Source organism: Ochotona curzoniae, unplaced genomic scaffold (genome assembly GCF_017591425.1).
Source record: "Ochotona curzoniae isolate NIBS_2020 unplaced genomic scaffold, NIBS_Ocur_1.0 contig_3819, whole genome shotgun sequence".
NCBI lineage: Eukaryota > Metazoa > Chordata > Mammalia > Lagomorpha > Ochotonidae > Ochotona > Ochotona curzoniae.
The window spans coordinates 21567710-21581414 of NW_024466004.1; the positions used below are offsets into that span (position 1 = coordinate 21567710).

The following is a 13705-nucleotide window of genomic DNA, read 5'->3' on the forward strand; positions in this document are numbered from 1 at the left end:
CTCGGGATGCTCAGGCTGCGGCACTTTGCCATTCATCAACCGGTTCACACCGGTGCCGGCCGCCGTGAGGTGACGTCGGCCAAGGGGAGGGCGGGGAGTCCGCCGCCTCCGCCCCGGCCGGTCCCGCGTTGGGCGGGGGGGGCCTGCGGTCGCTGGGCTGTGATTGGTGGGCGCGGCGGCGTACGTCACACGGGCTATAAACAGCAGGCCTTGTGACGCAGAGGCGCCTCGGCGCACGCATTGGCTCTCTGGGCTGCGGGCCGGCTCGGCGACGTTGTCTTGTCGGAGCCGCTCACTGCATGGTAGAGTGTGGTGCCGCCGCCGCCTGCCGCCTCGCCGCCGCCGCCTGCCCTGCGTCCGCCGCCGCCGCCTGTGTCGCCGCCGCCTCGGGACCGGCTGTATGATTAGGCCACAATCTTCAATGAGTAAACATATTCCTGTGAGTAGCCGCGTCCCCTGCACCCCGCCCCGCCATCCGCGCACACACACACACACACACGCACAGCGCCGGTCCCCGCCGCCGCCGCCTTTGTTCCGAGCCCGGGCCGCGCCATGCGGGTGGGCCCTGCCGGGAGCGGCCGGCCGTTGGCAGCCGGAGGCACCGGCAGTCCGCCCGTGTCCGCGCCGGGTGCGGGGCCTGCGCGGCGGGCGGGCGGGGGCGGCTGGGGCCGCCGCAGAGGGCCGGGCGGGGCAGCACAAAAGGCCGCTTTGTGACCGGCGCCCGTGGCCCTGGGGTCCTTCCCCGGGACGCACCGGGTCCCCGTCCTTCCCCCCTCCTCCCGGGCTTCTCCCCTTCTCCGCCCGCCCCGTCTTTGTCCGGCCGCCCCGGGAGCGAGCGGGAGACGTGGCCCCGGGGTTGGGGTGGGGCGCGGGCGCTGCGCGTGGCACTGCGGAGCCGGAACCGGCGAGGGCGCGGGCACGGCGGGCTGGCCGCGGGCTCGGGGCTGGCTCCCCGTGCGCGCCCTGCTAACGGTCCGGGAGCCGGGGCTCGGCGCGGGACGGGAGGGGAAGCCGGGGCCGCCGCCTCCGCCGTCGCCGCCACCGGGCCCCGCCGCCCTCCTCCTGTGCCTCCCCGCGCCGGGCTCCCGCGGGCCTCGCACAAGATGGCCTCGGCGCCCGCGCCCGACTGAAGGCGCGGCGGCGCGAACCCGTGATTGCGACGCGGACAGGGGGCGCCGCGGGCGGGCCAGGTGAGGACGCCGGCTGCCCGGCTCGGCCTCCTCCACCTGCGAAGGCCCAGCTGTTCCCGGACCGAAGGCCCCACCCCGGGTTCCCGGGGTAATGATGGGAACAAGTCGGGGCTTGTCCCTGGGCCGGGCGCTGTGAGCCAGGGCCGCTGGGACACCCAGGTGGAGAGTCCTCGGCCGGCCACCTGGCGTGCAGTGCCCCTTGCCAGTTTCACAAGGGTCCTTGCACGGAGCCTTCTAAAACCGGCAACTGTTTGCAGCTGCTGTGCTGAGTTGTTGCCTCCTGCCGGCTGTGGCAACAGTAACCCGCCAGAGCCAGAATTCCGAGGGTTCCTGTTCGTGGAACCCTGAGCCATTCCAAGGGCAGAAAGTTGCTTATGTCCACGGTAGTTGGAGCCAGCGACCCGCTTGAGATCCAGATTTCGGGGGCGGTAATCGCCTCCTGATAGGCTTGGGGGGAGGGGGAGTAAATTCTGGTTGAGGGTAAATCAGTTAAAAACCAGAAAAGTAGGTCGTTCCCAGGAGTTGTTTCATTAGAACGGCTCACTAAGGCTGGAGGAAGAGTATGTGAAACACACCAAAACGGTTGGTTATACAAATTAATTGGCTTGACTCTGCGGTTGCTCTTCTCCCCACCCTCAGTTTCTCTTACTGTGGTTATATTCAGGCGACCTGGGAGGGCAAAATGCTTTGGGATTTCGGAACTCCTGCCCGGGGGAGTTTTCCCTGGAGTGCCTGAGGCCCAGTGGGAGGAATGTCGGTGGTTCCCGGTTTGCACGGGAGCACCCGCCCGGCCGCTGGGCGGCTCCACCCCGGGCGTTCTGTGCTGCTTACTGGGCAAATGGAATAAGAGTGTGAAATACTGTTTCAGAAGTTTCACCTTGCAAGTGATTTAAAGGATCTGGAATAGAATGCTGTGTTAAAGGTTAAAGCTTTACAAGTGACTGTGGAAGTGGATAGGCTGAGGTGAGCGGATAATGAAATTCCGGAGTCTTGATGTTAGTTCCTCTGTCTTGCCAGAAAAGTAGGCTGCATTTTATACGTGTTTTCTACAATCTTTTAGATAGATCGCTGTATGAATTATTCTCCAAAAATTAGCAAAGTTCTGGAAACTATCATCCACTCCAAGCAGATAAAATGAAAGGACAGATAGCTTGAATTTAATTTTAAAGCCTTTAAATGCTTGAATTTAAGCATGAAAAAGTGATGAAGTCTAAGTCAATAGTGTGAGCCATGTCAACCATCTCTGGTTTTTTAAAACTTCCTTTTAAAACCTTGTGTTAATAAAAGGTGGAGTAAGCACATTGGCTCTGTGGCTTGCTAGCCTACAGTGCTGAGCCCAATAATTGCTTCCTATGGGAGTCAAAACTATTGTTTGATAAATTTGTGACTGCTTTTTTTAATAGTTTATGTGCTTACTATGTGTTTATATACTAAAGTATTTTCCATTTGATTTAGGAAATAACTTTGCCTTTTCTTTTTCTTAACAGCAGTTCTGTGGTGTTCTTGGTCACACATTTATGGAGTTTCTGAAGGGCAGTGGAGATTACTGCCAGGCACAGCACGACCTCTATGCAGACAAGTGAACTGTAAAAATTTAATACTACTCCACCAAGAAGTCCCAGTAGAAGTGGTTAACCTGGACACAGAAGGATTGAATTGAAATCTACAGAGCATTTTAGAAGAGTTCTGACCTGGATGGGGTAAACCTCAGTGCACTTCCTTCCTGTTGCCTCAGTATTACTGGATTGAAGAATTGCTGCTTCTTGTTAGGAGGTTCATTTCATTTCCCATTACTTCCAACTTCATACTCAAAGCACTGAGAATCGCAAGTGGAGGATAGTGAAGTAGACTTCAGTTTCTTTACGGAATTTCTGTATTCAGGTGTTTGTTTTTTTTTTTTTTTTTTTTTTAATTTCAATACCCTAGTAAGTGTTTTTTTTTTTAAGTAAATTAACATGGCTCGAATGAACCGTCCTGCTCCTGTGGAAGTCACATACAAGAACATGAGATTTCTTATTACACATAATCCAACCAATGCAACATTGAACAAATTCATTGAGGTGAGTTTTGATACTTTTTATGTCTTAATTGTGATTTAACAGTGGGCTTAATTCTTACAAATTTTTACTTTTAGAAAATGAGTGGTGGTATACTTTCTAGTTCTGGTTCCCAGGAATGAAATTTCAGTGCCTTTAGGTTACAAGTATGCATTTGGGGAAAGATAGGTGCTTAAGTTTTTGGATTTATAAGTTATATGTAGTTCTACCTGCCTCTTGAGCTTTACATATGAACGGGTTTAAAAAAAACAAACCTGTTATAAGAAATTTCCAGGGGTAAGGTTCTTTATGCTTTTTTCATGTCTTTCTAGGCTGACGTTATAAGTGAAAATCAGTCTTGGATCCCCATTTCTCTGCCCAGAGAAGGAATGTAGTGCTAAATAATTCATGCAGAAACATGAACACTTTTTCTTAATATCCAAAGTATTCGGAAATCACAAATAGGCCTCAGATCATAAGGGGAAGCTTTAACAATACTTTGCCTTTTTGCCCCCAGTGTAAAGAGTTATTGCTACTATTTATGTATTTTAAACCCTCAGTTTTTAAATGACATGTTTTCTTGCCCTTTATTTTCAGAACTTCAAATTATAATGTGTAGAAGAGTAAACATTTAAGGGAGTAGTGTAACTGAGTCAGGTTACTTACTTGGTTATAAACTGTTTGGTTATTTTTATCTTTGCCCTTGCTCTTTTCCTTCTCCAAGCCTGCATCTCAGGCTATCCAATGTTTCATAAGTAGAATCTGGTTGGTATGTGAAAAGCCAAAGTTTAAATTTCTCTGGTATGTTAAAAAGAATTGTTATTCCATTTTTCTTTTGTACTATTCTAGTGTTGTAATTTTGAAATGATTCACTTCCCTGTTAGACAGAGGTGCCACCACTCCTTCCATGATTTTTTGTTAACCAGCATAATATGATCAGAATGACATGGTGAGCATTAGACATCATTAAGTTCTTTTAATATGTTTCATCCAGGAACTTAAGAAATATGGAGTTACCACAATCGTACGAGTGTGTGAAGCGACTTATGACACTACTCTTGTGGAAAAAGAAGGCATCCATGTTCTTGTAAGTATTTAACGGTTCCTGTATGTTTATGATGCAAAAGTTTATTCAGCTAATCCACAGGCCTCAAGAAGCTGAATTTGTGGGTTGTTGAAAGGCATACCGTATCCCCAACGTGGATATCCTGGGAGGTCACCCCCAGGCTCTGTCCAGGCGGCACAAGGGAGCACAGGGCTCTGCCCCATGATGTACGGTCCCTTCCCGCAGCGTTGGAAAGAAAGCTGGGCCTTGGGTCTGCGCCTGCATATTCCTACAGCTTCTCAGAGTCCTTTGGACAATGACTGAGGGGACAAACCATGCAGGAAACAGTCCTTGAGAAACTGCACACACAGTATCTCCATTCCTAAATGAAGAAAGTTGACGGGACAGGCATTCAGCCACTCAGTTAAAACTCAGAGTACCTAGGACAGAGAGGCGATAACTCGGATAGGTTGTTCTTGCTCAGGTGGAAAACCTGGATTTTGCTTGCAGTGTGAGCCTCAGCTATTGTTGGCATTTAGGAAGTGAAACATGAATGAGAGCTTCCCCTCTCACTTTGTGTGCACTCAAACTGATTAAAATAGAAAAGAGGGAGGGTGGGGGAGGATGTGAAACCATGCAAGTGGGCATTTAGTACCTTGGTTCACACTTGATAGTGCATGGGCTTGAATTCCAGGTTAAGATGTGGGATATTAAGTCTCTGACTTTTAAGAAAAGCAAACCTCTTTTAAAAAATTTATAGACGAATGTTTTTGATAACGAGTGTTATAAACAGTTTTACTAAACTAGTGTTTATAATGTTCTTTTGATTTAGGATTGGCCTTTTGATGATGGTGCACCACCGTCCAATCAGATTGTTGATGACTGGTTAAGTCTTGTGAAGATTAAATTTCGTGAAGAACCTGGTTGTTGTATTGCTGTTCATTGCGTTGCAGGCCTTGGAAGGTAAGAAAAATTTCTCAGTTTATTCCTATATTAAATTATGGATTGATATGAAAAATAGAAGTACAATTGACAACTATTATGTTTCTGGACTTTGAAATTGCATAAACAAAGAATTGTTTTGAATTCAGCTTTGAAAAACTGATTATCAAAATTTTTGTATTGCCAGAGCTCCCGTGCTTGTTGCGTTAGCATTGATTGAAGGTGGAATGAAGTATGAGGATGCAGTACAGTTCATAAGACAGTAAGTAATGGATTCTCTTCATTTGAACTGTCACTGATTATTGAACATAGTGTTAATACCAGGAGAACCTCTTTACATTTCATGTAGGTGCTTAAGTTACTGAGATTGTAATCCCACAATGTGCTTTGAATTATTTTGGTTTAGATCCTTGATTGCAAAACCTCCATCTAGTATATATGTATGTGTGTGTGTGTTTATAAATATATATTATATATACAGTAGAGAATGCTTTAAGTGTTCCAACTCCGTGACCTTTGTAGCATCTTGCCTAGATTTATGCATTTCAACTTGTTATTACCACTTAAGAGACTTAGAAAATTAACTTTTTACTGTCCTGCTTCTGTTTGTATAAATCACAGCATATCCAAAGGATGATTACTAAAGGAGAAGTGATAAATGTCCAGTATACTAAATGTCACAATAGAAGAATTTGGCTTTAACTTGCTTTTTTGTTTCCCCCTTCCAGAAAGCGGCGTGGAGCTTTTAACAGCAAGCAACTTTTGTATCTGGAAAAATACCGTCCTAAGATGCGGCTGCGCTTCAAAGATTCCAATGGTCATAGAAACAACTGTTGCATTCAATAAAACTGGGGTGCCTAATGCTGTTGCCTTGGAAATAAAAGAGACGGGATCTAATTTGACATACATACTAGCCAACATTTTGGCTAGGTGAATAAGTTTAATGATGCTTCCTAAGGGTAATGGAATCAGTTTAGCAGGCCACAAGTTTGACAGAATTGCAGCCTCTGTTTGGATCATAGCCAACCTGTTTGGACATTTAGCAAAAGATTCTTGCTGTTTAGCATTTAAAATGTGCTTATCATTTGTACCAGTTGACCTTTCCTGAAATCATGCAGTACTGAGTTGTACCCTAAGTCTGTCCCATGCCAGAATTTTATCAGTACACAAGAAATTTAGAAAATTTAGGTGCCAAAATACCCAGCACAATACTTGTATATTTACTATCATACAGAATTAAAATCCCATGAACTATGAACTCTTGACCTTATGTGGTTTCTTCCTTTAGTCATTTCAGACATGGAAAGTAGGGACTATCTGGTTATTTGCTTGCTTTTACTTTATGTCTCCCACATTCATACCAGTGTACATCAGGTTTGCTTAACCATTGATTTTTTTTTTTTTTTTACCAATTATTATTTAATATGTTTCTATAAATTTATTTTTTGCTATGAATAGGAAACCTCCATTTGGAAAATCTACATTGTACAGAAGCACATGTCTTTAAAGTCTTCAGACAAAAAAAAAGCCTTACAGTTAATTTAATGTTTGCACTCAGAGGTGCAGCTTAACAGGGAGGGCCTGAAAAAAAAAAAAAGAATGGGAGGGGGCTATTAACTATTTTTTAGTAAAACGTTGCCTTTGTCTTGTGCAGAACATGTAGAATATGCTCTTTAAGTTAGTAAATATTTTTTTAAGAGGTAGAGATGCTTTGTTGTAGCTTAAAATTCTTAATCATAAAATTTCTGAAATTCCTGTAATTTTTCCATACTTATCAAAAGTTGTTTACCAACTTATTTTGTTTGAAGTGTGATTTTTTTTTTCTTCCCAACCTCTTGGCAAAAAAAAAAAAAAGTGGGTTTCTGCTTATGGTTTGAGCAGACATCTAATATTTTATATGCCTTTTGAGCTGTGTAACTTAATATTTGAATACTTGATAATTTGTTTTATTATGTAATTGATAAAATGGTGATGTGTATTAATGTTAGTTCAACCATATATTTATACTGTCTGGGAATGTGTGGTTATAGTTCTGTGGGAGAAATAATTTCAGTGTTCACCAGCTTGTAAAAACTTAGTGCGAGAGCTTAAGCATCTAAATAAATAATGAAATGCATTTATCATTGAGATTGTTTTGCTTAAATTTAACTTATTTTGCAGATAAAATGAATTGCACTTTGCTTAATGCCATTCAATGTAACGTGTCCTCACAATTTTTCTTTAACAAATGAAGAATCAAATGAAGTGAGCATTTTACCAAGCTTGTAGACAAAACCTAGTGCGCACTGTTAAATACTAAAAATGCTATTTATTATAAGCTTTTTAAGGGTATAGATAATTTTGAATCAGTGTGTACTGAAGAGCATAATAAAGGAAAGCCTTGATTTTTTTTTTTTAAAGCTCACTTGCATTGCTAATGGTGTTACAACCTCTGGACCTCAGTTTATTCAGTTACAAATTAATATTTTAGATTTTTTGATTGATTTGAATTTTTATTTGACCCATAAATACTGAATACTAAGTTTCAGTCATTTAACATGTACTTTCTCGTTAAAGCAGATAGTTAGCAAATACCAGTTTAAAAGTGTAGAAGACAAAATTGAAGTCAGAAGTGGTCCTCTACCTTGGAGTTCTAAGGAATTTACTATCATGCCAGTTCAGTTAGGACTTGGTATATTCCATCCTTGAAATTTTCCAGTGCAAGGATAGAACCCTGGAGATCCTTGAGTATTTTAAGTCTTTGTGAAAGATCATTGAGTTTAATAAATTATACACCATTCAGTAATCCATAAAACAACATTTATTGAAAGGGGAGATGCCATCATGATTAATGAAAAATATCTCAAGTTTGGAAGGCTGAGTTAATTGACAGTGTTGGTTTTATATGGTGCTAAAAATCAATTTACTTTATAAACCTTATCTGTACAATATATAACATGAAATTTGCTTTTTATTCAAATATTTTGTATCTTGTAAATATGGCTGACATCAGGAATATCTACAATATTAATACATCCTGAAGAATTCCTTTTATTTAACAAGAATTGAAGGAATTATGAGTTGAGTTCCTAAATACAAGTTAACAGATGTTTTTCCAAAGTTTGACCAACGGGTTTGTATACCCTGATGAAGATGTAAATAACTAGTTGTCTAGGCTTGTCTTTAGAAACCATGTGACTGGTGTAATTAATGACGTTGCTGAATTATAGCAAGAGAATAGAATCTTTTCTGGAAAGAACCCTAGAAGTAGGTGCCATTGGTAATTCCACAGTGCACTGCATTGTAATTGATCTTTGTTGCTCCTTGGGCAGTGCTGTCCCATTTCCACGCGTGTACCCCACTCTATACTTAACAGCGGCCTGAGTGGGCATGAAGTCACCTACTTGCATCCTCCAGAGCAAGGAGGCTGTAGAATCTCAGATCTGCTGTTTGCCAGGGTCACAAGCATTGCAGAGGACATGAGAGTACCCCAGTCTCCCAGAACCACGCCCCTACCCAAGAGATTGCTTTTTTAAGGAGTTTCAGGAAATATAATTTAGACTGCTTTGAAGGGACGGTGGATTTTAATATGTAAACAGTGAAGGTCTTTTAAATTAAGTTACACATGTATCTGCTAAACATGTTTATACTCTGATGATCCCTTGAATTAATGTTTGTGTATATATATATATATATATATATATGTGCCTCTCCTTACATCTGAATCGAAAATTAAAGATTGGTTTAAAAGTGCTTGACACAATGTTTCTGCATTGTTTGTGGTAAACCATTTAAGCAGAACTTTGGAAGTAAGTTAATTTGCCTTTTTTAAATCCTTAGTTTTGGGGGTTTTTTTTGTTTGTTTTAAGGATTTATTTATTTATTTATTTATTTATTTATTTGAAAGGGAGAGAAAACAGAGAGGGAAAGATAGATCTTCCATATACTGCTTCACTCCCCAAACTGGCTGCAACAGGCAGGCATGGACCAGGCTAAAGCCAGGATCCAGGAAATCTACCCTGTTATCCTGTGTGGGTGACTTGGGCAGTCATCCTAATGACTGTCTTAGGTGAATTGGCACCAAGCAAGATGATAATGGATCGGGCATGGCTTGAGCATGCCAGTTCAATTGACAGTCTTGAATGCTTGTGTCATTTAACTTGCTGTGTCACAATTCCAACAGCTGAAACTTATTAAATCAGAGCAATGACTCAGCATTGTTCATTTTAGTCTCAAGAACTTTTAATTTTGAGTCAATTTTATAAGCTGCTATGGCAAAGCAATTAAGGGACAGTATTAAATATTTTCTTAAATGGAATTGATATATATGAACATTTAAGAAGAAGAGCTGACAGTAATTACACATACTAAGTAGTTGGTTAGTAATTGTTATAACTACTTAGTATCACAAAGGCAAATCTACAGGTTGAACTACCCACTGGTTTAATTACCAAATGACCACAGGTGAGCCAGTCTGAAGCCAGAAGTTTCTTCCTGGTCACAGGTGGGTGCGAGATCCCAAGGCACTAGGCCATCCTCCCATTTTCCCAGAACATGAGTAGAGAGTTGGACAGGAAGTACAGTCGTTGTATGGAATGTCAGCGCTTAACAGGGCTAGGATTAGATAAACCACCATGCTCCCACATTTGTCCCAGCAGTAAAGTCTAGGTGACAAGTGGATAAATGGTGGAACTCAAGAATTCAGAATCAAAGGGATTGTTTAATCCTGTCAACTATATAACCAGTATGTTAATGTTTTTACTGCTTTTTCTGTAACCATTTTCAGTATTTTTACTGGGTAGGCAGATATTCAGAGGAAGATCTTTTTGTCAGCTGGTTTACTCCTCAAGTGGCCAAAACAGCTAGAGCTGAGTTGATCGAAAGCTAGGAGCCAGGAGCTTCTTGCAGATCTCCCACTTGGGTGCAAGGTCCCAAGATTTGGGCCATCTCTACTGATTTCCCAGGCCACAAACAGGGAGCTGGATGAAAAGTGGAACAGCTGGGGTACGAACCCACACCCATATGAGATCCCAGGAAAACAAGGACTTTAGTCACTCAGCTACTACTATGGTCACACTGTAACCAATTGTTAAAACTTAAAAGTTCTTGGACTCAAATAGAAATTCTTGTTTCTTTAGAAAGTGTTCTAAGGGCTGTGTGAACCTTTGCTTGTGAATTTTTTTTCCTTGACATTAAACCCATTTGTATTTTTTTAAAGTCTTTTTTTTTTTTTTAATAATTAAAAAGACAGATATACAGAGAGGAGGAGAAACAGAACGATCTTCTGCCCTGTGAATCACTCCCCAAGTGGCTGCAACATCTAGAGCTACAGTGGTCTGAATCCAGGGGCCAGGAGCCTCTTCTGGGTCTCCCACGTGGTACAAGGTCCCAAAGCTTTGGGCTATCCTCAACTGCTTTCCCAGGCCACAGGCAGGGAGCTGGATGGGAAGTGGAGCTGCCATGATTACAACCAGCGCCCATATGGGATCCTGGCGAATGCATGGCTAGGACTTTAGGTACTAGGCTACTGTGCCGGGCCCGAACTTTTGTTTTTACAGAATTTAGAAACCCAGGTCTTTGGAGTACCTACTATTTATCACAACAAAAGAAAGGGAGCTTGGAGTATCTTGCATGAGGATTAGAATGTTTAAGACATCACATGCACTCAGGAGACACAGCTGTTCGCACAGATACCCCGCAAGGGAGACAAACTCATGGGCTGCAAAGCTAAGAATACACGGCATTAATTGCTACCACATCAGGGCTTATGAAATACAATACTCCACATAACTAAAATAGCAAGTATGAGATAATATATTCAAGCAGCCAAAATAGATACCATGAAATTAAAGGCATTAAAAGTTGTGCTTATTAGAGACTCGCAGGCACTCAAAGCTCATTGAAATGCAATTTTAGTGTCCTACCAGATTAGAGGTTGTAAGTGAAGACAAGCACAGGGAAGAGAAAAGGAATCCTGCGCGTTAGCAGTACGTTAAACCTGCTGGCGTGGCTGAGGACTGACTCGAGAAAATGCCATTGGTTAAAATTCAGTGCTATCGGCTGAAGCGTCCATCTTGAGGACAGCCCTGCTTCACACATACCACAAACCGCCCCTGGTCAAGAATATAAGCTATTAAGGTTTTTTTATTTTTAAGAAGATTTTGTGATCAACTTGTTTCCAAGGGATGCTGTTTAGTATTTTACAAAACGATGCCATTAATAACTTTGACAAACAGTGGGCCAAATTTTTTTAAAGATTTATTTTTATTGGAAAATCAGATATACAGACAGGAGGAGAGACAGAGAGGAACATCTATCTGTTGATTCACTCCCCAGGTGGCCCCAATGGCTGGAGGTGAGCCCATTCTAAGCCAGGAGCCCAGAGCCCATAGGGGATCCCTACGTGTGCAAGGTGAGGACTTTAGTAACTAGGCTGCTGCACCAGTCCCAGTGGGTCAAATTTAAACGTTTACTGCAATAGTACTTAGAACATACGATAGAGAATGTTGGAGAGCATTGTAGCAGCATGAGAACATCCCACAGTGTCCTCACAGGGTGGATACTTCAGAGGCATTTAATAAAAGCAAGTTGAGATGCTGTGGCATGGTTACCAGCTCCCAGGTGAAATGGGCAGAGAGGCAGCACTAGCCAGGATTACAGATGGGCTGAAAAAAGAGGGCTGCCCTGAAGTGCTTTCCTGAAATACTAAGTTCAAGGGGAAATACTAAGTTAAATGGCCAACTAGGAGCAATCCAGGAGAGGTGAGCGGAGACCAAGAACTGAACACTAGGTCTCACTATCCCATTTGATGGCTTGCTGGCGTCCATTCTCTACCTTTTTTTTTTTTTTAATGATTTGTTTTTTGTTTTTTTTTTTTTTTCAATAGAAAGGCAGATTTACAGAGAAGAGATAGATCTCATATCCGCTGGTTCACTCCCCGAGCAGCTGTGATGGCTAGAGTTGAAGTGATCCGAAGCCAGGAGCTTCTTCCAGTTCTCCCTCATGGGTGCAGGGGCCCAAGGCTTTGAACCATCCTCTACTTTCTTAGGCCACAAGCAGGGAGCTTGATGGGAAGTGGAGCATCCAGGACATAAACCAGCACCCCCTACCGAATCTCAGCACATGCAAGATGAGGATAAAGCCACTGTGCTGTCGCACCAGACTCTACCACCTTCCTTTTGAACCAAGCCTAGGAGCAGGGCAGAGAGCAAAGGCAACTGCAGATTGGATACAGTTAGGTTTATGGGCACAGCAGAATGGAGAACAGCAGGAAGGAAAATGCTCTGCACCGCCTGAGAATCTTTCACAGGGGAATATCGGAACTAATGTTCTTGAGAATACACTTTGGGAAAAGTTTACATCATCTTGCTGCAAGACAACTTGAACAGCTATTTACACACCAATCACCTTCAGGAGAGCGATGGAAGCCAGATGAGAGACCACTGTCCCTCATATTATTCTGTATTAGTAACACTGGAAAAAAAAAAAAGGAGTGAAGAGTTGCTTGCAGCACCCTTTCCCCGACTGCCAGGAGGGCAATAAGGAGAGAAACGCTTTCAATTTTGTTGCAGGGAGACAGAATTTAAGCTTGGGTCCTCGCCATGGAGCTTAGAGCCATACTTCCCCCATTGAGATCCAGTACCTAATAACTCCAGGCCAGTGTATTAAAAAAAAAAAAAAAAAAAAAAAAAAAAGTCCTTAAACTTATCATGGCATTAGGCAAGAAGACCTGCACTCCGATAGGATGGATTCACTCATTCATGCCCACATATATCATCACCATCCTCAAGTAAGCCTGGCATGCATTCCAGAGATGTCATAGCACCCAGTGAAAGACCCATTTGTGAACCAGCCTGGTGTCAGTCTGTATAGCCAAAGGGGTATATTCCCCCTCCATCCTTGAGCAGATAGCATGAAAACAAAGGAAGGTGTCCTGGGGATGGTATAAATCCCAAACTAGCAGAGGCCAACAGTCCAAGAGCCTAAGTTGTTACTGTGGATGGCGCTCTCAGAATTTGCTTGGTATCAGAACAGAGACCTACACCCAGGTGGGACATAATTCAGTGTGTGTCATCACCAGCTTCATGTGGACCTAAAATACATGTCCAAGATTGACCTAGGTACGAACCACCTAGTACCTTCCTCAACAGTTGAGTGCTAGCCTCTTGTCATCCATCCTCCAAACTCTGGAACATGACAAGGAATCCAAAAACTTGGGGAATCAGAGCCAGACCCACAAAAATCAACAATTAACAGAAACGGCAATCCCTGGCCCCAGACCAGAGATTGAAGCATAGCATCAGGAAATGCCTCCAGGCCCAATTGAGTTTCATGGTCCCAGCTAACCCATGTTATCCCCCAACCAGCATAATCAGTGAATAGTAGGAAAGACATCAAGATTGGGCCCACTTGCACTGGTTGCAATCCTGGCAGCTCCACTTCCCATGCAGCTCCCTGCTTGTGGCCTGAGAAAGCAGTCGAGGACGGCCCAAAGCTTTGGCACCCTGCACCCA

The 13705-nt window shown here is 43.3% G+C and overlaps 1 protein-coding gene and 1 non-coding gene across 4 annotated transcripts; both read left to right on the forward strand.

The window, feature by feature from the left end:
- The first annotated feature begins 286 nt into the window (after positions 1-286).
- On the forward strand, positions 287-8950 carry PTP4A1 (protein tyrosine phosphatase 4A1). Of its 3 annotated transcripts, none has more exons than XM_040983591.1 (6): positions 287-439; positions 2678-3250; positions 4221-4313; positions 5104-5234; positions 5401-5475; positions 5946-8950. In XM_040983591.1, the coding sequence occupies exons 2-6, from the start codon at positions 3146-3148 to the stop codon at positions 6145-6147; spliced, it is 606 nt and encodes a 201-aa protein (XP_040839525.1). In that variant the 5' UTR covers positions 287-439; positions 2678-3145; the 3' UTR covers positions 6148-8950. The 3 variants fall into 3 exon arrangements, with proteins under 3 accessions (XP_040839525.1, XP_040839526.1, XP_040839527.1); XM_040983592.1 differs by having other exon boundaries at positions 2681-3250; XM_040983593.1 differs by having other exon boundaries at positions 304-439; positions 5942-8950.
- On the forward strand, positions 4421-4621 carry LOC121158847. Its single transcript, XR_005884234.1, has one exon. It is a non-coding gene; the product is annotated as a small nucleolar RNA SNORA73 family (small nucleolar RNA).
- Positions 8951-13705: the final 4755 nt, after the last annotated feature.